This window comes from Armigeres subalbatus, chromosome 3, assembly GCF_024139115.2.
Source record: "Armigeres subalbatus isolate Guangzhou_Male chromosome 3, GZ_Asu_2, whole genome shotgun sequence".
Lineage (NCBI taxonomy): Eukaryota > Metazoa > Arthropoda > Insecta > Diptera > Culicidae > Armigeres > Armigeres subalbatus.
This window is the reverse complement of record NC_085141.1, coordinates 282687220-282713888: the sequence shown is the minus strand read 5'-3', so window position 1 is coordinate 282713888 and position 26669 is coordinate 282687220. Positions and strand designations below refer to the sequence as shown.

At 38.5% G+C, this 26669-nt stretch overlaps 1 protein-coding gene across 1 annotated transcript; it reads left to right on the top strand.

Annotated features, from left to right (window-relative positions):
• Nucleotides 1–36: 36 nt before the first annotated feature.
• On the top strand, nucleotides 37–24536 carry LOC134220072 (uncharacterized). Its single transcript, XM_062699027.1, has 5 exons — nucleotides 37–187; nucleotides 390–529; nucleotides 23047–23509; nucleotides 23569–23828; nucleotides 23885–24536. Exons 1-5 carry the CDS (start codon nucleotides 154–156, stop codon nucleotides 24395–24397), a joined length of 1410 nt encoding a protein of 469 aa, XP_062555011.1. The 5' UTR covers nucleotides 37–153; the 3' UTR covers nucleotides 24398–24536.
• The last annotated feature ends 2133 nt before the right edge of the window (nucleotides 24537–26669 follow it).

The window sequence follows — 26669 nt, the reverse complement described above, 5'->3', positions numbered from 1 at the left end:
GCGCTTATCGGCTCTGGTAAGCAATCGAGTGGGTTTTTGATAAGGCAATTTGCTAGATTCGTAGTCAGTGACCACGATTGTACTAAAACGGTGGTGGAGTGCGCTCTGGATCAATTTTAAATTTAAATTCGAACTAAATCTCCAAAGCCTAAAATGGCAGCTAGCGAAACATTACGGAAATGTAGAGGTAAGTTTATCTGGCCATTGAACTGCTGACGAAGGGACCGAAAAGACGATCAACAGCATCCTTGTAGTTTAAATTAAACATGAATCAAAAACATTGATTCATCACGGTATCATTTTCATCAGATGGAATGAAGCAATTCGATTGGCAATTACTCATCGTGACGAGTTTTTAACATATTTCTTTTCATTTTACATTGCGGCAGATGCTATCTTGAACAACAAAGTGGTGACCTGTTTGAGTGTGGCACTTTTTGCCTTTGTGATAGCGACCATTGCGTTGGCCACATCAAACCAAAGTAAGAAGAACGCTATTCAGGTGTGTCAAGCAGTGCTATCGCATGCGGTAAGTTGAGGGGCGAGATCATGGGACCTTGATTAGATTATGTAAGGATGATACAAAATGGCATTTTAAATCCTCAGATTGCTTAAGGTTGTTTAGTGAATTCGTAATTCGGAGAGGTTGGTGGATGGCGAATTATCATATTATGTATGTTCAGGAATTTACTCAAAACAAACCTTGATTATGTTTCCGGGATTTCTTATAATTTCTCCCCGAGGGTATATTTCTAAGGAAATTATAGATGAAATATTGGAAAAGTTCATACGTAGTTCTGGAAGAACTCTCGAGATTCTTTTGGATTTTCATTCTGATGTTTTTTGTGCTTCTTATAAATATACTTACGTAAAATATAATATAATACAGTGGTCTCCAGCACAGTCATGTACGTAGGAGTAACGACACGTGCCGCATTTGACAGGTCTCCTGCTCGTTTGGAACAGTAAACTTTCAAAATTTATTATCCATTGCATATTGAATTTATGCTTCAAATAAATAAAAAGTGATTTTTAACAATTGTGGATTTTAATACTTGGTTTTCAATTTGTTTTTGAGTGATATCAACACTATGAGTGCTTTAATGAACATTGTGCAACTCAAATTAAATACATAAAATTCATTTACTTCGGTGCTATGGAAAACCAAAATTAGAACAGTAGTTAAATAGTGTATTTTCTGCGTCGCGTAATAAATGAAATAGTTTGAAACAGGACATCAAACTCACCAAAAATAGGTAAATCTATCGCTTCATAGTTTGTTGAGCTATACAATATGGCAATAACACTTAATCTGATTGTTTTCTGCGAACATGATTTTTTTTTAGCAAAAATAATTATGTGAGAATGATTATGTTAAGAGTCCTCCTCAGTCTAACGATAAGATGCGTGGCTATAAAGCACGACCATACTGAGGGTAGCTGGTTTTGATTCCCGGTGCCGGTCTTGACAATTTTCGGTTTGGAAATACAATTCTTTGTAAAAAAAAGCGTGCAAAAAATTCTAGCTCATTTTTTTTTGCACTTAGCCTTCATCGATTCGCTCGCAACGGATTGCATTCGACGGAGAATCCTGTCCCATTGTATTCTATCGAATTTTGGTCGAATCGGGATATGGGATCAGAAGTTATGGCCAAAATATTAATTTCAAAACCACTATACAAAGTCACTTTCTTGGCTCTTAAGGCTCCCCCAGGCCTAAGCGATTACATCGCCGCGACGGCAACAACTGGTCGCCGCGATTCTATCGTTAGGTCGCTGCAGGCAATGTTCTATTTACGCTTCCATACTAACGGCGACAGAATCGCTGTCGCCAAGCGATAGAATCGCGTCGCGACTATCGCGTCGTGTGTGTTTGGGGGAACCTTTATGCTCATCCGGTTTGCTTGCAACAAGTTGCTTTCGGCGAGAAGTTCTATAATGCATATAAACAAATATGGAAAATAAGACCTATTCATTTATTAGTGGTCTTATATATTTTTTAACCCTTTTTGAACGAACAAGAAAGGCACCATCACCGTTAGGTGGATTAAACAGGGGTTTTTAAAACTAATTGCACAAACTACTGTTTTATTAAGAAAATTATTTTGAGCTTTTTAGTGGAATGTCTTCACTTGTCATAAGACGAGTTTATACCATCCCATTGAATTCCACCACTTAATTGTATCTTGACAGATACGTATTTCGACCTCAACAGAAAGGCCGTCTTCAGTGTCTCGTACTTGACTCGACTAGTAGTCATATCGAGTCAAGTACGAGACACTGAAGACGGCCTTACTGTTGAGGTCGAAATACGTATCTGTCAAGATACAATTAAGTGGTGGAATTCAATGGGATGGTATAAACTCGTCTTATGACAAGTACTGTTTTATATCTATTTTAAATTTAAAACACAATATTTCATTTCTGTTAAACTTTCTTCAAAAACATACTGGCAGGGTTGTACTGTCGCGGATCTCGTTTTTTTTTCGCGGATTTGCTTTTCCAGTCGCGAACATCGAGGTTCCTTTTAATGTTTTTGCGAAAATCACGGATTTATATTTACACCCTAAAAAATTTCGATTTACACGATAATCGATAAACCGTCTGTTCGCCTGACAAATTAATCATTTTTCAATTTTGGACTGATTTGCTCTGAACAAGTATCATTCAACGGGGAAAACACCCCTATAAGGTAATGTTCAAAATGCATTTTTATCCTGCACGTAAGCCAATCATGCACATGCTCACATGCGGAGTTTTCACATGTTTGTGTAAATTTTCAGCTTTTTAGTGAAACTTTATTTTTATCTAAATTTGAATATTCCTTATGGCGTTTGTATCGTCATATTTTTTACATTACAACTTATTTGTACTTCTCTTAAAACATGGTTCTTTCATCTTTCGCACTTTCTCCTTACTTCTTTTCTTCATTCTTTTGACGTTCTCTACCCTTTTCTTTTTTTTGTGTCTTTATTAAGGAGACTTTCAGCCCGAGGCTGGCTCGTCTCCGGTACCCTTTTCTTGTTTTTGTCTTTCTCGTATACCAAGTGTACCGAAAGGAAAAGTTCGCTCCAAAAAATAAACTTTTTTTAGATTGCCCGGAGACCCATAGCTTAGCTTAGCTTGAATGACTATACACTTTGTAGTTGCTAGTCGTGATTGGTCAGTAGTCGCAGTTGTCGAGATGGTATGTAGAAATTTAATTTCGATAAAATGTTTGTTGAATCAATACGCTGCGAAACTATATCGTTAATAAATGAAACCATTGCAGTTTCACGACGCTTTTTCAAAGATTGAATGTTTATAAGCTTGCAGCGTGCCTCATATGATGGAAGTGGGAATGTTGTCGAACCTAATTTACGAAGAGCAAATAATAGGAATTGTTTTTGTACTGATTCTAATCTTTCTTCGTGTGTTATTGAAAATGGAGACCATACAATGCTGCAATATTCCAGTATCAACCTTACATAAGCAATATATAATGTTTTAATTGGGTATGGGTCATGAAAGTTATTGCAGAAACGTTTTATAAAACCCATCATATTATTTGAACCGTTTGTTTGAGAAACTGCATATGTAACATTTTTGGTCAAAATGAGATGTTTAAATATTCTGAATCCTCGTCCAAAAATACGTATTCTGGCAAAAAATACGAAAAAATTTTTTTTGTTCAGGAATGTATGAATTTTTTTTTCGTTTTTTTGAGAAACTACATATGTCCACGTACTTTGAAGAGCAATTGTGAAGTACTGCTTACATTTTTTGCACTGAAAGTGCCCCAGGGTGTTGAGTTTTACAACTATTGATCTGTATCGAAGAAATGGAAAGATTCGGTGCAAAGTTGTACGAAAACAGTTAGTTTTGGTGTTTTCTCGGAATGGTGTAAAATGAACTTATGCAAACAAATGATTCATTTGCTTTATGAATAATGGTGTTGTAGTGGTCGATGAACGTTAGTTTGGAGTCTAAGATAATTCCTAAATCCCTAACTCTATCGCATTTTTCTACAACCTGGTTTCCTAATGTAATTGAGAGATTTGATGCTGTTCTTTTTCTGCTGAATGATATAAGGTTACATTTTTTTACATTCAGTAGCAATAGGCTTTTATTGCACCATCCTTAGAATGCGCATATTTCGTTCTGGAATATGTTGAGGTCATTTTTATTCCCTACTAGTTGACCCGGCAGACGTTGTCCTGCATAGTAGGCGAGAATGTGCATTCCGAACTGCCCATGCAAAGTTCGCATAGGAATCACAATTTTAGTTTTCACGGTTTGCTCAACCTTACTTGTAGTTTTCCCATTAGGAAATATCATAAAAACCCGTCGGAAACTATAACGAATGTTTCTGCTGAAGAAATGAAAAAAATCCATCCACCCGTTTTCGAGTTATGCGGATACGAACACAGACCATTTCATTTTTATATATAAGATTTCCAAAAAGAGCTTCATGTCATCTGCATAGATTAACACTTTAAGTTTGTCAAGAATGAAGGAAATGTCGTTTACATATATTATGAATAATAGAGGCCCCAAATGAGAGCCCTGGGGGACACCGGAAGTGGCTTGAATGGGTTTTGATCTATTGTTGTTAAATTTTATAATCAACTAGTCGACCCGGCAGACGTTGTCCTGCATAGTAGGCGAAAATGCGCGTTGGGAACTGCTCATTCGAAATTTCCATACGAACTATAATTTTAGTTTTTCACGATTTACTCGACTTTACTCGTAATTTTTGCATGAGGAAATATCGTATAAACCCGTCGGAAACTATAACGAATATTTCTGCTGAAGGAATGAAGAAAATCCATCCAGCCGTTTTCGAGTTATGCGGATACGAACACAGACCATTTCATTTTTATTATATAGACTATTCGACCCGGCAGACGTTGTCCTGCATAGTAGGCGAAAATGCGCGTTGTTAACCGCCCATACGAAATTCTCATACAAATCTTTATTTTAGTTTTTCACGATTTATTCAGCTTAAATAATAAATTTCGCATAAGGAAATATCATATAAACCCGTCGGAAACTATAACAAAAGTAACTGCTGAAGGAATGAAGAAAATCCATCCAGCCGTTTTCGAGGATACGAACACAGACCATTTCATTTTTATTATATAGAAGATTGGCGATCAGTTAAGGTGATTATACAATCAAGCCATGTGGTGAATTTTAAATTCACCACACGGTTTTCTACTCGTATTATCAAAAGTTCAAATCTAGCGTAATAATTTTCGTACAATGCTGAAATTAAAGTCGATTGTTTAGCATAAGTAAGCAAACGATCCACGGATGTTTCATCTCCTTGGGCGTTGTGGTTCTCTCAATTCGTGCTCTTGAAAAAAATATTAGAAAAAGCACGTGGTTTCCAAGATGGCCGATTTGTGGCTTTGTTGTATAATCACCTTAAGTAGGATTCAAGCCATTTGAGTAGTCCCGGCTCAATTCCAGTTTTTTTTTTCAATTTGAATAAAAGCGTGGGTATATCTATGCAATCAAATGCTTTACTGAAGTCAGTATAAAGAGCTTCTACATGTTTTCCTTTATCCATTGCATTCAGGGTATAGTCAACAAATTCAAGAAGATTAGTTGAACTTGAACGCCCTTTAAAGAAGCCATGCTGTGCGTCTGTTGTTTGGTTTTTTTCTCGTTTGAATTTTTTTTTTTTTTTTAACTAATTTTATTTGCTAATTATCTAATACATGCATTCATCTCTTAGACTAGGTGTTCCGTGTTTTCTTAACACTATCATCCTTATTTGCTATGTTACGCTTTTAGTTATTATTAATACATTTCAATTGCCTCTGGCAGTTGGCACCATGTAGGAATTACAATGTTTTCAACTTAAACTAAACTTAACCTATTTTATACTAAGGGTACAAGGAGTTAATCGTTGCAATAGAAGATTGCAACGATTTTTGTCTAAAATTGGAAATTATTTTGTTGGACATTTGTTGCAATGTCTCAATATTAGAAATTCTATGAAGTTCATTGGTACTATACCACGGAGGCAACTTCAGAATCATTTTCAAAATTTTATTTTGAATCCTCTGGAGTGCCTTCTTTCTGGTATTGCAGCAACTAGCCCATATTGGCACAGCATACAACATGGCAGGTCTAAAAATTGTTTGTAAATCAAAAGTTTGTTCTTAAGACAAAGTTTTGATTTTCTGTTTATAAGTGGATATAGGCACTTAATATATTTGTTACATTTGGCTTGAAGGCCTTCAATGTGATTTTTAAAAGTTAATTTTTGATCTAGCAGAAGTCCTAAATATTTAGCTTCGCTAGACCAATTAATTGGAACCCCATTCATAGTGACAATATGTCTGCTAGAAGGTTTCAAATAAGAAGCTCTCGGCTTATGTGGGAAAATTATAAGCTGAGTTTTGGAAGCATTCGGGAAATTTTCCATTTTTGCAAGTAAGTGGAGAAAATATCCAAACTTTTTGCAATCTACTACAAATGACACGAAGGCTTCGCCCTTTGGCTGAAAGGCCCGTGTCATCTGCAAACAAAGATTTTTGACACCCTGGTGGTAAATCAGGTAAGTCAGAAGTAAAAATGTTATACAATATGGGCCCCAGTATGCTGCCTTGGGGACACTAGCCCTTACAGGTAATCTATCAGATTTAGTATTCTGATAGTTTACCTGCAGTGAGCGATCTGATAAATAATTTTGGATCAGTTTAATGATGTACAGAGGAAAATTAAAATTCATCAATTTTACAATCAAATGTTTCATGCCAAACACTGTCAAATGCTTTCTCTATATCAAGAAGAGCAACTCCAGTCGAATATCCTTCAGATTTGTTGAGCCGAATTAAGTTCGTAACTCTTAATAACTGATGAGTGGTTGAATGCCCATGGCGAAAACCAAATTGCTCATCAGCAAAAATAGAATTGTCATTAATATGAACCATCATTCTATTTAGAATAATCTTTTCAAACAGTTTGCTTATTGAAGAAAGCAAACTGATTGGGCGATAACTAGAAGCCTCAGCTGGATTTTTGTCCGGCTTCAAAATTGGAACAACTTTGGCGTTTTTCCATTTATCTGGAAAGTATGCCAATTGAAAACATTTGTTAAATAATTTAACCAAAAAGGATAAAGAGCTCTCAGGAAGTTTTTTGATAAGTATGTAGAAAATACCATCATCACCCGGGGCTTTCATATTTTTAAATTTTCTAGTAATAGATCTCACTTCATCCAAATTGGTTCCCAACGAAGGGTCAAAAACATTCTCTTGATTGAGAATGTCTTCGAAGCTCCGTGTAACCTGATCGTCAATTGGACTAGTGAGACCTAGACTAAAATTATGGGCACTCTCGAACTGCTGAGCAAGTTTTTGAGCCTTTTCGCCATTTGTTAATAAAATTTTATTTCCCTCTTTAAGCGCTGGAATTGGCTTTTGAGGTTTTTTTAAGAATTTTGGTTAATTTCCAAAAGGGTTTCGAACTGGGATCCAACTTCGAGACATTATTCTCAAAGTTGGTATTTCTCAGAATAGCGAAACGTTTTTTAATTTCATTTTGCAAATCTCGCCAAATAACTTTCAACGCGGGATCGCGAGTTCTTTGGTATTGCCTTCTTCTCACATTTTTAAGACGGATCAGTAGCTGAAGATCGTCGTCAATAATAATGGAGTTGAATTTAACTTCACATTTTGGAATTGCAATGCCTCTGGCTTCGGCAATTAAATTTGTCAAAGATACGAGAGCATTATCAATATCACTTTTGGTATCGAGAGGAATATCAACATCAAAATTCCTATCGATATACGTTTTATATAAATCCCAATCAGCTCTAAGATAATTAAAAGTAGAGCTGATTGGATTATAAATGGCTTCTTGTGAGATTTCAAATGTCACAGGAAGGTGATCAGAGTCAAAGTCAGCATGAGTTACCAATTGGCCACACAGCTGACTTGAATCCGTTAAAACTAAATCAATTGTAGAAGGATTTCGACTGGTCCATTGGGATATTGAATAGTATAATATCCCGCAGAACAATCTTCAAATAAAATTTTACCATTGGAATTGCTTTGAGCATTATTCCATGAACGGTGTTTGGCATTGAAGTCACCAATTACGAAGAATTTTGATTTGTTGCGAGTCAGAATTTGAAGATCAGCTTTCAACAAATTCTTTTGCTGCCCATTGCATTGAAAAGGCAAGTAGGCTGCAATGAAGGAAAATTGTCCAAAATTTGTTTCAAAAACTTTGGTTTCAAACGAAGAAAATAATTTATGTTTGATACGTCTATTAATGACAATGGCGACCCCACCACAGGCGCTGTCAAGACGATCATTTCTGTAGATAAAATAGTTTGGATCTCTTTTAATGGAGAGTCCTGGTTTTAAATACGTTTCAGTTATAATGGCAATATGCACATTATGAACTGAAAGGAAGTTGAATAATTCATCTTCCTTACCCTTTAGAGAGCGGGCATTCCAATTTAGAACTTTCACACAATTATTTGGATCCATTGAAACGGAGTCCGATAACAATTTTTGTGTGTACTTTATACCAACCTGAACAGCTTCAGGAATGAGATTTGCTTTGAACATTGCATCAATCATGTGATGCAATTGTTCAGTTAAAAATCAAAATCGGAAGCAGTCAGGCTACCTGAATCGGCAACATGACCGTTATTTTTCGTTGGGACATGGGTATAAACTTCATTTTGAGAAGAGATATTTGGTCTACCAGCAGCGATGTTTGCATACGTAGGTAGGGGTAATGACGGCTTTGGCAGGTTTTGTTCTATTATTGGCAGGGGGGTTTTCGTCGACCAAATTTTATGAAATTTGGCCACAATATTCTTTGATATTCAAAGAATGTTTAGGCCAAATTTGAGCCTAGTCAGTCATAAAAAAACCCTGCCAATAATAGAACAAAACCTGCCAAAGCCGTCATTCCCCTACATTGGAAAAATTGAATTTACTGAAGTGCTTGCTACCCGTTGACGAGCGGCAAAATTTGTTTGTGAATTGTGGTGGGTATGAATTGCTCGACCGGTAACCGGTTTCGAAATTTGAGCGTTTGAAAATTTCTACCCGTCGAATCTGGGATCCGATTGGAATTTCCGTCATCAATTTTGCACGGGAATTCAAAACTTTTGCGTGAAGGGCATTCCCAGAAATTGGATTTATGATTGCCCCCACAGTTTGCGCACTTAAATTTATTGGAATCTTCTCTCACAGGACATGCGTCCTTGGCGTGAGAGGTTCCACCACAAATCATGCATTTAGCATCCATGTGACAATGTTTGGTTCCATGACCCCACTTTTGGCACTTACGGCACTGGGTAGGGTTTTGGAAATTTCCCCAGGCCTGCGGAAATGTTCCCATGTAACACGGACATGAGACATAATACAGGCCTTTTCCAAACTTTTCATATTATTTAGTTCACTTTTGTTAAAATGAACTAAATAAAATTCTTGAGAAATGCCCTCTGGGAAGTACCAGAGTGGATTTCTTTTTCATCTTAATTACTTGGACTGGTGAAAATCCAAGTAATTGAGAAATTTCAATTTAATCTCATCCAGTGATTTGTCATCACTGGGGAGACCTTTCAAGACGACTTTGAACAATCGCTCAGTTTTGTCGTCGTATGTGAAGAATTTATGGCGCTTCTCAGTTAAATAGTGAAGAAGACGTTTGCGATCGTCAAAGGATCCCGGCAAAACGCGGCAGTCACCCTTCCTAGCAATCTGAAATGAAACCCTGATCCCCTGAAGGTTACTCAAAATCTCATTCCGGAAGCCAGAAAACTCGGAAACAGATACCACAATTGGCGGAATCCTTTGCTTTTTCGCATGAATCGAACCACCTGGGGTAGAGGTAGATTCGATTTGCTCAATTTCATCATTAATCAAATCGAACTGATTGCTCAGTTCGATTGGAGAATAATTATTTCCGATATTAGAGTTAGAAGGAATATCTGAATTCTCCAGCTTCCTTCTATTTTTTCCGCGCTTGGGCAGGACGGTCTTGAAACCTTGTTTCTTTGAAGGAAGTGGAGAATTCAGAGACTAACCCCTTCCTCTTGTTTTTGTTAATACTCATTGCTGAGCGTGGAGACGTGACCTTCTAAGAGGTTTTTTCCCAGAACGGTGTCCCTGCAGGATTACCACCGCTTGTCGGAATTTTACTTCCGCAAACGGGTCCAACGTAAAACGAAGGCACGGGTCCTTGCAAAGATCGTAACGGGATCAGTGGGTACAAATAGCGCTAAGAAGCACCGTTGAAATTAAAAAAGCTTCGGGTAGTATTAAAAACTTCCTTCCGCAAAGAGAGAAAGAACCGCACAGCACGAAAGCACGATGCGGTCTGATCTCGTTTGAATAATTTTTCGTTTACTATGGCCTCAAAAAGTTTTGGAATGCAAGAGATAATGGCTATTCCACGATAATTAAGTATGTCTGATTTTTTCCAGATTTGAAAATGGGTATCAAAAATGAGTTTTTCTATATTTTTGGGAATTTTCCTGATTCTTTTTTTTTCAAGTTCGCTTATTTGGTAGGCTCAGGCGTGTATAACAATTTACAGAGCCATGGTTCTTTGTGATATATACAATCAATATCATTTCATTATACGGTTAGTAAGAGGTTTCCTGATTCTAGTGACATATTAAATAGCCAAAATAATGGAGTGCTTAGTTCCACCAGGACCTTTCGAAGCATCTAAACTACGTAGGGCCTGCAAAATGTCATGGACATGAAGTTGATTCACTCCAATATCATTTGAAAAGTCTGGGAAAAATGCAAAATAGTCGCGGTCACGATCATTTTCAGAAAATGTAGAATAGGTTTCCTGGAAAAAAATCTGCAAAAAGATTACAGTTCTTTTCCGAGCTATCCCCCGCGTTTTCGTCAGGATGCATAATTGAAGGAAAGTTATTAGATTTCCGTTTAGTTTTTACGTAATTAAAGAAGTTCTTTGGACACGACTTTATTTCGTTCTCAGTTTTTGAATTGTAATCTGCCAAAGCGTTACTGAATGCGTAATTCAATTGATCGCATACGTCCGAGTAATTTTGCTAAATTTTCATTACTGTTATGACTTTTGTAAATTTTGTGTGCCTTTTGCTTGCGATTTCTTAAATTCGTGATTTGCCGATTATACCAAATTGGGTCTTTATTATTGTAATGACGTCGTTTTCGTTTTAGTGGAGTTTCTTGTGAGATTATGTCAGATAATAATCTGTAAAAAGTGTTAACAGATGCTTCGACATTTTCTTCATTTCTTAAAACTATTTGCCAATTTACACTACTTAACCTACCTCGAATATTTTCATAGTTCGCTAAATTGTATTCAAAGACATCCTCATACTCACAATCGTTGGGTCTTTGTTGTTCATGTATGAAATACGAGTATTCGATTGCAGTGTGGAACGCTTCATTTTTTCACAATGGATTGATAGATTCTGTTACACAGAAATCTTCATAGATATTTGTCAGCAAGAGGTCCAAATAGCAATTTTGATTGTTCTTTATATGATTAATTTGGTTCAATCCTAAACTTGCAGACTTGTCAAAAATTAATTGCAAAGTTTCGTTTTCCCCAACGACTGGCAGTAGGATACATTCGTTTTCTGAGTCTAGAATAAAGTCAGCATTGCGTTGGTTAAATTTCCCATAGATGTGAACTTTAACCTCCGGTGGATGTTCTGATAGTATTTGTTCAGCGCACTCAAAAAAAGATTCATAGTTGTGCTTACAAGCATGATTAGGTGGGAAATATACAGATGCGAATATATGCATTTCTCCAGCTATATGGGTTTTTACCCAGACATGCTCAAATTCATTTAATTTATTTGTTGTGATGATTTCTGAATTTAAGTTTGCTGAAATAGCTATTAGAACACCACCACCGGACTTTTTCTGAGCCGTGAGAAAACTTCTGTCATCTCTAAATACATTAAAGTTACTTTCAAAAATTTCTTCACTACTAACGCTTGTTTCAGTTGCCAGAATAATCGAAAAGGATGAGCTTAATAAATTTTTAAATATATCCTTCATTTTGGCTGGGCTTTTCATTCGATTTAAATTCTGACAATACATTAGAACTTCAGTCGAATTCTGTTTCTGCGAAGAAGTTTTTGGAAGTATGACGGTCGACGAAATATTTATTTCTTCTGATTTTTTATGTAGCGTGTTATCTTCACTTGTTAATGTTACTTCCGGAGAGTGCGTCATTGCCGATGAACATTTGATGAGTTGTAGAAATTATATGCGGCCTCCCTAATGCGTTGAAGTTGTTGAGTGCGTTCACTGGAAAGGAACGAACGGTGTAATTGAAGGTCTGCCAAGGCGTCGTTGCGATATATTCCTAGATCCTCGTGTACAATGGTGTAATTGCATTAACACATGGCAACTTTTCATATCGACTGTATTAATTGTAAATAAATGAAATTGTGATGCAGATTAAGGATTCGTAATCGCTTTGTTCATAAACATTTTTTTATTTATGCACAAGGTTTTCGTAATCATCTTTGCAGATTTTGAAACTCTAGTTGTGGAATAAAATTAATAAAATGTCATTATCACCAATACTTGGATACTCACGGATTTCTTAAGATTTATAAATGCTACCTGACACTAACAGTGGAACAGAGTTTAACATTTGAAGTCGTAATGTGTTGATTCCATGAACATAAAAAAAAACTTTGATGAACTTCCAAATCATCATTTGTATTTGCATTTATTTATATGTTTCTTTCGACTTTTGAAGTCTTAAAGAAGTAATATGTGATGAGGAAAAGTTTGCTCGGGCCTCACAAACCCCATTTCTTTTAAGAATATCAGAACATATTAAACTGGTCAACTAATGGGATTTCAGCTTTTGCGAAGTGCCATAAAATCAGATTAGGATGCCTTTTTTGAAATTGTTAGCATGTTTGCTGATTCGAAATAGTTAGTCTCAGGGAAGCGTTCTCATAGCTTGGAAGATCGAAGATCGAAAAATTTATTTCAATATGTAATTCGAAAAAAAAACTTTAAAAACATTCAAAACAATCTCCAATATACAATAATGAGAGCTTTCTGCGTTTTAAATGTGTAAATAATCCTAACATGTGCACTAATTTCTGAGACTCTTTAGCTTTCCTTTGTTTTTTTTTTATTTGTTTGTTTTTGATTCCGGATTTGGGTTCCGACAGAGCGATTTTTGAAAAAAGCTGTTTTTTGCGCTTATTGTCATATATTTGCTATTTTTGCCACATTTGAATCACTTTTTCAATCGTTAATTTTTTTTTAAATTTTTTTTTTGTGGACCATAATGGGTGTCATACTTGGTAATACGGTTGATATTATGCAATAATATGACATCTAAAACCATTAAAGGGCTGCGAAATGGTGAGTTGACATCCGGGAAGGGGCGCCTAACATAGCTCTGGTCCTCAGTTCCAATACTCACGCTTCCACGGGTCTTCCGATGACAATTGACCGCCAGCTAAGGGTTGCGTACTTAGCTGGTAGTGCAGCCTGGGCACTGTTGTCCTTCTGACATCAGCTAGAGTGAGAGGGTGCGTACTGTGTGGTCTGCCTAGGATGTGGTGGGGTTCGACAGTGGGCTCTGTTGAACTTCTATAAAAAGCTGCATGTGTCCCCAAGCAGGCCCTATCAAAGCGACCGTGTGCCGCTCAAAGCGCACTAGCCTAGTCCTGATGTTGTTCGAGAATCCGATAATGAAAGAATACGGACTGATTTTACGGCGACGACTCTTAGCGCGAAACAACGGACACGAATAGGAACATGGAACGTTTTAACCCTAGCCCAGCAGGGTAAATTGGCACAACTTGCCAATGAGGCACGCCGCATGAAGCTTGAGATCCTGGGACTGAGTGAAGTCCGTTGGCCAAACTTTGGAGAACACAGAACGCCGTCGGGACAAGTTCTGCTATACTCTGGTTTACGAGATGAACACGCTCCCCGGCATCGCGGAGTTGGCTTCCTTCTAAGCGCTCAGGCACACTCTGCGCTTATGAAGTGGGAACCTATAAGTGAAAGGATAATCGTTGCCAGATTTAGAACACGGGTCCGAAACCTTACTATAATCCAATGCTATGCGCCAACCGATGCTGCCGATCTGCAAGACAAAGAGAACTTCTACAGTCAACTCAATGCCGTCGTAGATAGAATTCCGAAGGGTGATATCAAGATCTGTTTGGGCGACTTCAATGCGAAGATCGGATCCGACAACTCGAACCATGAGCGCAGTATGGGACGCCATGGTCTCGGAGAAATGAGCGAAAACGGAGAGCTGTTCGCAGAATTTGTGGTAATAACGACATGGTGATCGTGGATCGCTCCTCCCCCATCGACCGGTTCACAAGGTCACGTGGGTCTCCCGTGACGGCTTTACAGAAAATCAAATCGACCACATCTGCATCAGCCGAAAATGGAAACGGAGCCTTCTTGATGTACGGAATAAACGTAGCACCGATATCGCGTCTGATCATCACCTCCTCATCGGCGAAATACGCCTGCGCATTGCGCGGATTCGTCGGCAGGAGGAAAGAGTTGGACGACGATTCAACACACGCCGACTGGAAGATGCCACGGTGAAACGGTCCTTCGTTGAAGAACTGGAGACGCGTGCTGCAGATATTCCGGAAGGTGGCAGCGTGGAAGACCAATGGACCGCCATCAAGAATGCCTTCATCGCCACCAGCGAGAACAATCTGGGTGAACTACGCACCCAGAGAAAACAATGGATCACCGATGAGACCTGGAGGAAGATAGAGGAGCGAAGAGAAGACAAAGCCGCGATAGAGCGATCGAAAACCAGAGGAGCCAAAGTCTTAGCCCGTCAATGATACGCGGCTCTTGAGAAGGAAGTAAAACGCTCATGTCGACGGGACAAGCGAGCGTGGGCAGACTCTCTGGCCGACGAAGGAGAGAGAGCCGCCGCAACCGGGGACATTCGCCTCCTCTATGATATCTCACGACGCTTAAGCGGGGCGAAGATGAATGCAACGATGCCTGTGAAAGACGCGAATGATCAGTTATTGACCGACCCAACTGACCAGCTGAAACGCTGGTTCGAGCACTTCGAACAACTTTTTCAAGTGCCAACCAGGCCATCACCACCTCGGCATGATCTGCCTAGGATCCGACGTATAACACGTGTCAATACCGAAGCTCCATCACTGCTTGAGATTCAAACAGCCATCCAAAGCATGAAATTGAATAAAGCCCCAGGGGTCGACCGCATATCAGCCGAGATGCTCAAAGCTGACCCCATGACATCCGCTCAACTACTGCATCGTTTATTTCGTAATATCTGGGACATCGCAACTTTCCCGGTCGACTGGATGCAAGGTATCTTAGTGAAGGTGCCCAAAAAGGGTGACCTGACTGTATGCGATAACTGGCGAGGCATTATGTTGCTGTGTACCGTTCTCAAAGTTCTGTGCAAAATTATCCTAGCCCGGATTCAGGAGAAGATCGATGCGACTCTCCGGCGGCAGCAAGCCGGATTCCGTGCCGGAAGATCCTGTGTGGACCATATTGTCACGCTCAGCATCATTTTGGAGCAGGTCAACGAATTCCAAGAGTCCCTTTACTTGGTATTCATTGACTACGAAAAAGCTTTCGACCGTCTCAATCACGAGAATATGTGGGGCGCCCTGAAACGCAAGGGGGTTCCTGAGAAAATCATCGGCCGCATCGAAGCACAGTACGAGGCCTTTTCGTGTAGAGTGCTGCACAATGGGGTCCTGTCCGACCCTATCCGGGTCGTAGCTGGTGTGAGGCAAGGATGTATTCTATCACCGTTACTGTTCCTCATCGTAATCGATGAGATTCTGGTAGATGCGATTGACCGTGAACCAAACCGCGGGCTGTTATGGCAGCCTATAATTATGGAGCACCTAAACGACTTCGAATTGGCGGATGACGTTGCACTACTCGCGCAACGGCGCTCTGATATGCAGAGTAAGCTCAACGATCTTGCCGATCGCTCCTCCTCGGCAGGTTTAGTCATCAACGTCAACAAAACCAAATCGTTGGATGTAAACACGGTGACTCCTTCCAGTTTCACAGTAGCCGGGCAACCAGTGGAGAATGTTGAAAGCTTCCAATATCTTGGTAGCCAAATGGCGTCAGACGGCGGTACCAAGATCGACATAGGCGCACGGATCAAGAAAGCAAGGGCTGCCTTTGCGAGTTTAAGAAATATCTGGAAAAACAGGCAGATAAGTGAACGCACCAAAATACGAATTTTCAACTCTAACGTGAAATCTGTGCTGTTATACGCTAGCGAAACATGGTGTGTATCAGTGGAGAACACTCAACGGCTGCAGGTGTTCATTAACAGATGCCTGCGGTATATAATTCGGGCCTGGTGGCCTCACAACTGGATCTCATACAACGAGCTCCATTGTCGTTGTCACCAGAGGCCGATAGCAACAGAAATTCGGGATCGGGAGTGGGGCTGGGTCGGCCACACTCTACCTAGGGGCGTTAACGAAATCAGTAATCAAGCATTAGACTTGAACCCAGCCAAACATCTCAGCAGAGGCAAACCCAGAGGCTCATGGCGGCGAAGCCTCAATAAAGAAATAAAAGAAGTCGACTGAAATCTAACCTGGCAACAGGTTAAAGCGATAGCCGGGCATCGCTCAGGATGGAGATCTTTCAAGTCGGCCCTTTGCACCACCGGAGGTGTACAGGATCCATAAGTAAGTAAGTAAAACTATTAAAATATCACAAAAATGCATTTTTTTTCGATAATTTTCGCAGAAATTCACCGCGTGTCCGTAAAATATTTTTTTCTCCTACTTTGTCAATCGTTAATCGAAAGGTATTTTTGATAAGGAAAGTTTACGTGAAAACAGATCGAAAAAATATTATATCGGGGCTGAGATATTAAAGTTTTAGTCAAACATGAAAACCAAGATTTTTTTGCTACTCTATAAAATTTCAGCAATATTTTAGTGGTTATTTTCACACTTTTGGCGTTTTTGACCTCAAATAATAGAATATAAGTCCAGGGTGAAGTTATGTGTATGAATGCATTGAATTTATTTTCAATGATTTCTTAAGTTACATAGGGTTTCTTACCCCATTCTCGGCCTAACATGCAAACGACTGCATTATTTAATTGATATTTATGACAAGAAGCAACTTTCCTGAATTTTGTGGCCCGTGTAATACTGCAACCAGTCAAAACCGATTATGGCAGTCTAACAAGCAAGTTTAGCTAGGTTGCCATGGATTTTTAGAGTGTAGAATTATGCTGTCATCCATTGACGTATAACACTAACATGCGCCATTTTGCAAAATTCTTATGTAGTTGTGATAAGTAAATCCTATTTTCGCTAGATTGAATTACAGTTTCCAATTCCGTCCAAAACAAATGTATGCTTCTAATTATATTTACATTTGGCTTACATGTTGATAGTTTACTTAATAATGTCTGTTATGGAATATGTTAACTTTGTTCTAATCTAATCTAATCGGCTTCCGTATTTTGGTTGAAATGACCAGCTGGGTTCATAGTTTTGTTAAAGACACGATTTGCTTTTACTAATCGAACGAAGTACAATATCCGGAAAGTGTGAATATATCAGAGTTTTGAAAACGCATAACTTTATTTTAAAACCAACCAGTTTCTTTGCAGTTTTTGTTTAAAAAATGTCAACTAGTAAAAAGCGAGTCTACTACCGATTTTTGCCTTTCTCGTACACTAAGTGTACCGAAAGGCTATATGTTCGCTCCAAAACCAAACTTTTTATAGAAGGTCCAGATATACCGTTGCGTTGCGTTGTAACGGAGTATTTCGTAGATTGCATACTGATAGCTGTCATGTATATTCTTTAACTTTCTTACCCCAACTGCTTATGGATTACTATTTGGGAATTAATAGCAACCCAATTGGAGGTCCAAAATGATAAAGCATGAAAACTACCATTGCCGGCCACGCCCATCTTCTCCGTTACTAGGGAAGGGAAGGAAATGATGATATGACATCTACATGATGATATGACATCTACTTAGTGAGAGGTCAGCGACTCACCGACGCCCTCATAGATGTCAAGGAGTTGGATGGTTGGTAGGGAATTTAGTTTTGGAATATCATCATAAGCAAATGATATGATAAGTTTATTCAAACGTTGGGAATGACCATGCTAAGAAATTTATGTCACTCCGTTTTCCTAGATGTTTAACTTCCTGGGATGGGACAAGGTATTAGACTTGCCCTGGCTAATAAGCCTAGGTTTAAGCGCCATTGCTCGCTCTCTGAAACGAGAAGAGAAGAATCATATATAAAAAACCCCTCCCCGCATGTGCTAATGTCAAATTCAAACTAAAAGTATTTATGTCAAGGATTGAGTGTACTTATTGCCCCTCTTTGAAAACATTATTCGCTCTTGTCTAGGTATATATAAATGATATTATGTACATCAACAAACATTAATACGTGCTACGTTCTTGAATTTCCTAATGCTTGAAAAACTATAATTTGATTGTATCTTTTAACAAATCATATAATACAAAATTTTATATTTACCGAAAACCGTGGTCAGGTATTACTTCCAATTCAATTAGCAATGATACTGCTTGGTGACATCAATCAACTAGTTTATCTCCGTCAAAACATAGTGTTTGAAAACATTTCATCACTCTATCCCAATATTATACCTAAGGTTTTCTTTTTATTATGAAATATTAGTAATTATGTAAATCCATCACAGTCGATCGTTCAAGAAACATGACTTTCAGGAAGCAGTTTTATAAATTTATATCATCAGACGATTACATTATCAGTCCATATACATGTATGGCTGTGGACCAAATAAAATAGCCAATAAGTTGTTTATACTTCATTTTGTATTGATAGAAAAAAGCGATAAAAAAAGGATAAAAATCCTGCTCCTAGTCAAGAATTTCTAAACAAATAGTTTTTATGACTACTAAAATAATCGCGGATTATCCGAATATGTTTGCTCTATCAGGGATAACAATAATATGTTACAAATCTTTACATATTTCGGATTGAATTCGTCAAAAATGTTGATAAGCTCTGACCTAACAGTCTATTTTGTAGAGTCACATTTAGAACATTTAGTTGAAGTAACAATAGATTCATCTATATGTATGAAGGAATTGACCAAGAAAATCATTTCCTGCTCTAGTAAAACTAAAACTCAATTTATGAATCGCAAGGAGAAAAAATACTAAAACAGAATCTATAATGTATAATTCATGATAACATCCATAAAAATATTGAGCATGAACAATATTTTTCAAAAATGAAAATGACTTCAATTTCTTTTATTATCTTTTCATTTTTCTGATTCCTTTTGGATAATTGTGCTTAAATCCTTGAAAATATCGACTCAATTCTGAATTTTCAGGAAGAAATATGTGCTTGGGTCAGGAAAAGCACATATATTTTACAAATATAGATCTTTTTTTCCTGAATGAAATTAGTAAGAAAATGTGGATATTTTTTAACCGTAATCGCCTCTATCAGTTTCTAAATATTCATTTAGATAAAAGATTCAATTTAAGAAAGTATGTATAGCATTTTATAGCTCAAACCAACGCTTCTCAAGATTTCAATTATTATTGAAATGGCACAACGACCCTATATATTCGTAAAAAAAACTCTTTTTGTGCTTAAAAATTGTGTAGTTGTAAAGAGCTGAATATAAATTAAAAGAGGAACGAGCTTACCGATATTTTTCCAGTATCAAACCTTTGTCACTCAGCCGAATATCCTCCATATCGTTGTCCCCATCGCTTAGGTTCAACAATTCGGTCTCGAGAAAACATCATCCCTGGTTTCGGTTACCCGCAACCTGTATATTCAGGGGAAAGCACTTTGCAACCCCGAATGGAATGGATCTCCTAGATCATCCTTCTGAACTGTAACGTCGATTCGACTCTTTTGACTGTATTCTAACAGCAATAGCTTGAGCAAATCCTGTCCGTTAGGGCCTTCATGAACATTGCGTTTCAAGTTTGTAGAGGAATGGCAAATATTTTGCTTTTGCACTACACCGCTTTCCACAAACAATGATATTGGCTAAGATCATAGACAAACTTGAATTTTCATAAGATTTTTCCTTTTTTCCTTGGGACAGAACACGACACGTGAAAAAAAATACGTCAGCGCTCGGCCACAGCATGCTGCCATCCCATAGTGTTATAGAAGGTCCAGATACCCATAGTGTTATATTATATATCGACTATAGATAGTAGAATCCACTATCTATAATATCGACCAGCTCGACGAATTGATGTGATGTCTGTGTGTGTATATGCGCAAAAAGTTGCAAATAGTGTCACTCATTTTTTTGGCACTTAACCTTAACCGATTTACTCGCAACAAGTTGCATTCGACGCGGAAAACAGTCCCATGGTTAACTATTGAACTTCGGAGTGATGGTCAAAATATATTTTTTACATGAAAAATTCTCACTCATTTTTTTTAGGCACTCTTCCTAAACCAATTTGCTTGCAATAAGTTGCATTCGACGTAGAATCCTACTATGGGATCGAAAGAAAGAAAGAAAGAAAGAAAAATTGGAAAACATTTCACTCATGGGCATTTTTATTTTTTTTATTTTTTTAATGCTTTGCCCCCGTATTGCTATTATTCCCAGACCACTTAGAACCTTTGTTTGCGTTTTTTCCAACACATTTTGTTTTTACAATGCTTTGATTTTGAGTTATAATTTATCAGAGTTTGTGTGTCTGGGGAAATAAAAAAAAATCCACTAGAGTTTTGGGGATCTAGTTTTTTTTTTAATTTTTGTTTTTGTTCATATATCCGTAAGCCCTGCTTGTGGAAAAAGTTTCCGTTTTAGAATTCTTACAATTTTCGAAAAAAAATTACAAGCGTACCATAGAGGCTACGGATTCCAGAAGTTTCTCCATTTTTTTTAATGGTTTTAAGTAAGACTTATCATTAATTACGAGGCTTTTAAATAACCTTCCAGAAATTTCATTGAATCAAACACTTTTTGGGAACTAGTCCTCTATCTTGCGGATTGTATGTTTGATGGCCTGATATCCTAGGGGGGACTGAGGTGAATACAATCTTGAGCGGCCAATAGGGATATCATTCGTTGGTTTCTGGTTGGTTTTCACGAAAATACATTTATCGACACGTACACTGATCGCATATTTGTAACATTTGCATTTTTTTACGATTTTGAGTTAGGCTCATGAATAGTCTTCAAATTGTTAGCTCTTCCGTCTAAGTTGGTGAAATCTGAAAAATTGTTCTGAAAATCTCGAAAAAACTACCAAGTTGTTTTGTAGCATCGAGCATAGCGACTTCATAACTGTAACGCTGGAAAATGATGTCACCGGTGGCCCATGTTCCTTGAACAAAAATTAACGCAATTGATTTGCACTCAAATATCAAGTGATGCAGATATTGCTGCCGATGATTTCAACTGCAAAAAGTGTTTGTGCAATCTTCGGATTTTTTTTTAAATGAGTTGGATTTACTTACTAATGCATATCACAAACTTGCCTGCTTTTGTCGATTGTTATAAAATATTCGGTCATGGGCAGTACAGTGTACATATATTTGGTTTGAATTCCTAAGAAATTCGGATCCCGTCCAATCCTTTTGGTGGCTATTATGCGTTTTAACTCAATTCTTCTTCGTTTTAACAAAAAACCTTCTCTTGGGAGATGGGTGGCTACCCACACAACTGAGCCGCATACTTCGCCTAGGGGTGCGTCGAACTGTTGGCTACTTGATGCTCAAACGAACACCCATAACTCATTCCACAGATTTATGTAGATTTCATCGAAATCTCAACAACATAACAGTTCGGTAATTATTTCACAGATGTTTTCTCCATTATTTAACCGGGTAAATGATCAAAAATCTAAGAAATTATTTGCCAAACTGTTCTGCTGTTGTGATTTCGGTGAAAATTCACCAAAATCTGAAATTGATTTTATTGTGTATATAAGTAAAGCCGTCTAATCTTTGAACAATATTTTTGTAGGTCTAAATTAAATTTATCAAACAACGTTGTAGCTAAAATAACCTAGATGGTAGGATCTACAAAGTCATTGGTAGGGCAATGGTTTGACTGTCCCACCCAAGAAGATTCTTGCATAGGACATGTCCTACTTGTCCCACTCACTTCCGGCGCCACTGGTTGGCATCTTTACCAGGAAAAAAGATCGCTACTGGGCGATAAACTAACGTACAAGCCTCACATGTCCTATATTGTAAGGAAAGCATCACGAAGGCTTGGCTTTATTATTCGTGCTGCGAAAGGGTTTAAAGATGTTTACTGCCTAAAATCACTGTAATATTCGTTAATGAGGACTCCCTTGGAATATGCTTCGTTGGATTGGAATTGAAATTCCCAAAATGGCGTCAAACGTATTGAGTCAGTACAACGGCGTTTTATCCGATACGCACTGCGTAAACGGCCATGAAGGGATTCGATCTTCCAAGCTATGAAAGCCGTTGCCTTATGATATGATACAATTGGATACTCTTCATCATTGTCGTGAAGCCGCAAAGGCACTCATAGTCGCTGATCTACTGTCTGATCGAACTGCCCTTCATTGCTCGCCGATACTCAACTCCAAACTCGCATTCGTACCCTCTCTCTTCTTCGAGTTTTACGCGGAAGAACCGTCAATTCGGATATGATCGCCATACGCGTGCCTTCAACACTATGTCATCAGCTTTCACGTTGACTATGTCAGGAGGCAGTTCATATTAACATAACATTAGAATAATCTTTTATTATAATTTGAACACTAAATAGTAATGAGATAACAAATAAATAAATAAAAAAATAAATAATTAAAAAAATAAATAAATAAATAATCAAATAAATAAATAAATAAATAAATAAGTAAATAAAAAAAAACCTTTGTTCCCTGTAGAAAAGGGATTATTGGATTAAAAGCTTAGGACAAAATATTATTATTAATAATGCACAAGAAGAGCTATATACCCGCTAGGTGGAATAATCAGGAGTTTTTCCCCATTTTCCCTTTTTCCATGTATGAGAATAATTGTAATTTATTATATGTTCCAGACACCACTCTGCTCGGTAAGCATATCAAATGATCTTCCTGATTATGCTCCGGTCTATTTGCGATCAGATGGCAATTCGTACAAACTATGGGCTCCCAGTGGATCGCTGCTGAAATGGAATACAACTCAAGAAAAAACTGCCCTGCTCTGTTCGGGCGATAACAATGTCCTGGAACGAACCAACATCCAATTTAATGAGAACACCTGCTCCAGTGGGCAAGAATTTTTGTTAGTAGGAGCAACATCTTCCATTGCGACTAAGGATCTGAAATGTAAGAGTTCTGTAGATGGAGAGTGCAGTGCTACTACCGAGTCATGTGCAAATGGTCGAGGCGTTCTGAATAAACTGGGATTCAATAGTGGACAATCGAGTGGATTCATCACTTACATTGAGGCCTGTTTTGATAAGGATAGATCATCAGTTTTGTACACGCGGCATATCTTACCCGGAGGAGCTATAGCAAGTATACATCGCTAAAAAAACCTTTAATTTCAATGCTTGATATTTTTTTCGCTTAACTAGATGCCGTGTCTGCTGATGCCTATCAAACTTGGAGAACTACAGGAATTGACGAAAAAGTTACCATTGAAACCTCCTACACTCAAGCATCTCAAATTGATCGGCTGACAACACTTCTAGGGTCTAAGGAACAGGCTGCAAAATATGTACAAGAGGGTGTAAATTATCTTACCAGAGGTCATCTTACGCCACGAGGCGATGGAATCTTTCAAAGCTGGAAACATGCAACATTTTTCTATACTAATGCAGTGCCTCAATGGAATGTAAGGACGTAGGCATGTTCAATTAGTTGTCTCTGAAATAAACTTTGTTTTTTCAGGTCATCAACGAAGGAAACTGGAATAACATAGAGTTACGTGTTAGGATGATTGCGTCGGTACTACAGGAGGATTTGCTCGTTGTTCAGGGAACATTTGGTGTCCTGTCTCTATTGGATGCGAATAGCATTTCGCAACCTATCTCTTTGTCTACAGCTGGAATTGATGTTCCCTTGTGGGTATGGAAGATTATTAAGTCTCCGAGCAGGAACGCCGGAATTGCATTCGTAACGTTGAACAACCCATATGAAACCTCCTCCATAATTGAGCTACTGTGCACTGATGTGTGCGAAAAGTATGGTTGGGCAGAGGCACAGTACAGCAAGTTTTCGGCAGGCTTCACGTATTGTTGTGATCCAAATGATCTCATTCGAATGGTTCCGCATGCACCTTATGAAGCATTAGTTAAGGATGTTCTTACTCAATCAATGCTGACTTCCAATGGAGTGAGCTTAAGCTCATGGTTATGTTTGGTAGTAGCTGCCGGGTTGCTTCAACTACTGAGAGTTGTTTAATTTTAATTAGGTTTCGAATTATGCAATTAATTCAAATTTGTTGTTATGTTAGAAAAAATAAATGTACATTTTTTCCACTAACACCCCAGCATAAACTTATTTACACTCAATTGGAATGTTTGCAACCGTACCGAAATGGTTAATATGGATCGTATGAAAATGACAGACCTTTCTCCATCTTACCCACCTTAGCCCTTACATAATTAGTAGTTGCTAGCTCTATTTTCAAGATTGTTATAAGTGTTTTTGCCCTTATTGTGCAATCAAGTTTTTTGAATATTTTTTTAACTATTTCGTTTATTTGACAGGCTCAGGCGTGTATGATACTTAACGGAGCCGAGACTCTTTATGATATTTACAATCTATATCATTATTATCAACATAGACCAAGATACTTGTGGTGAAAGTTTTTTTTTACTTAAATTCATTTATTTTTGATTTTCGTTTGTTACATTATTTTTACATTTCAAGTGTTCGGCCACTTGGCTCTTCGTCTTTGATTCGGTTCAATAGCAATGGTTAATATTTAAATGTAATTTATAAGTTTATCTAATGTATCAGAATAGCTTTAAGGAGGCATTAATTAATTTAGAAAAATTGATAACCTAACTATTATGTACACTAATATTTGCAATAAAAATTTGATAACCTAGATTGGAACTAGTGCCCTAATTGGAGCCTGATCCGAATGTAAGCAACGGACCCTAAACTTTTCTTTACACTCACCAAAGCGTTCATGTAAGGTTTTTATTCCGGACAGACGGTGGACCTCGGATGTTCTTGTCCTGGGAGGGGTGTTGAGGATCATCTTCAGGAATTTGTTTTGGACCCGTTGAAGTTTGAGGTGGTGGGTTTTAGCCCAGACCGGCATGCCGTATTCGATCACAGGGAGGATGATTTGCTTGTAGACAGCAAGCTTATTTTTCAGAAACAATGACGACCGACGGTTGATCAAAAGGTACAGTAGTTTCAACAAAACGTTACACTTTGTCACCGTTTTGTCAACCTGCTGCTTGAAAATAAGCTTGCTGTCGAGGGTCAAGCCAAGGTAGTCGGCCTCATTGGCCCATTCCACAGTCGTGCCATTGAGGATGATTTTACAGTCCCCGGACGGAACAAGTTTAGGGGATTTAGAGTGGGAGAAAATGATGACCTGGGTCTTCGCCGCGTTGATACATATCTTCCAGCTGGTGAGGTACTCTGTCAGGGCATCCAGGCCTCGTTGGAGTTTTGCCACTAGCGCTCTGATCTCTCTACCGTTGTAGACGATGGAGGTGTCATCTGCGAACAGCGACAGAATGCCGCCTTCTGGAGCTTCTGGCATGTTGGAGGTGAACAAAATGAAAAGCAGAGGCTCGAGGATACTGCCCTGGGGGACGCCTGCGACGATGTTGTGCGCATGAACTCGCTCAGCTGATTGAGACCCGGAATGTCCTTGCCGACAGGTAATTGTTGATGATTTTCGCCAGGTAGATGGGAAGATTGTAGCGTTGTAGTTTGTACACCAGGCCATCATGCCATTCATTGTCAAATGCCTTCTCGACATCGAGTAAGGCCACGGCGGATTTTTTTGAGACAAATTTGTTCCGTCTGAGGACGTTGGTAACTTGAGTCAGTTGATGTACAGTTGACCGACCGCGTCGGAAACCAAACTGTTCCTCGAGCAAGATGTTGAGATTTTCGGCAGACTCTAGTAACCGGTGATGAATAGCTTTTACGAATAGCTTGGATAATCTTGAGAGAAGGCTGATGGGACGAAAACTTTTTGGGGAGGAAGGATCCTTCCCAGGCTTCCGGATGGGGATGACTTTCGCTGACTTCCAGGACGATGGGAAGTAGCTAAGCCGGAGACACTGATAACAGATCAGCGAGAGGTGCTAAAAGAACGTAGCACTCATGTGTTTGAGCTCGAGATTCAGTATGCTGTCGAAGCCTGGGGCCTTCATGTTTCTCGACGATTTGATATAGGCCGACAATTCGCCAGCTGAGATCTCCAACTCCTCCGAGAAGTCGTTGGGAATCAAATGGATGTTGTTAGCATGCTCGTTGATGGCTGCTTCGTGTAGACTGACGATGTTCTGACCAAGATTATGTGAGTTGACGAAGTGACGACCTATTTCAGCGACCTTCGCTGCAGGAGTTATCAAGCGATCCATAGAGCCATTATTGTCTAGTGGGATCAAAGGTGGAATGGGCCGAGGCTTGGATTTTAGTATTTTGGTCATTTTCCAGAACGCCTTAGAATAATCTGGGAGAGTGCGGATCTTATTCG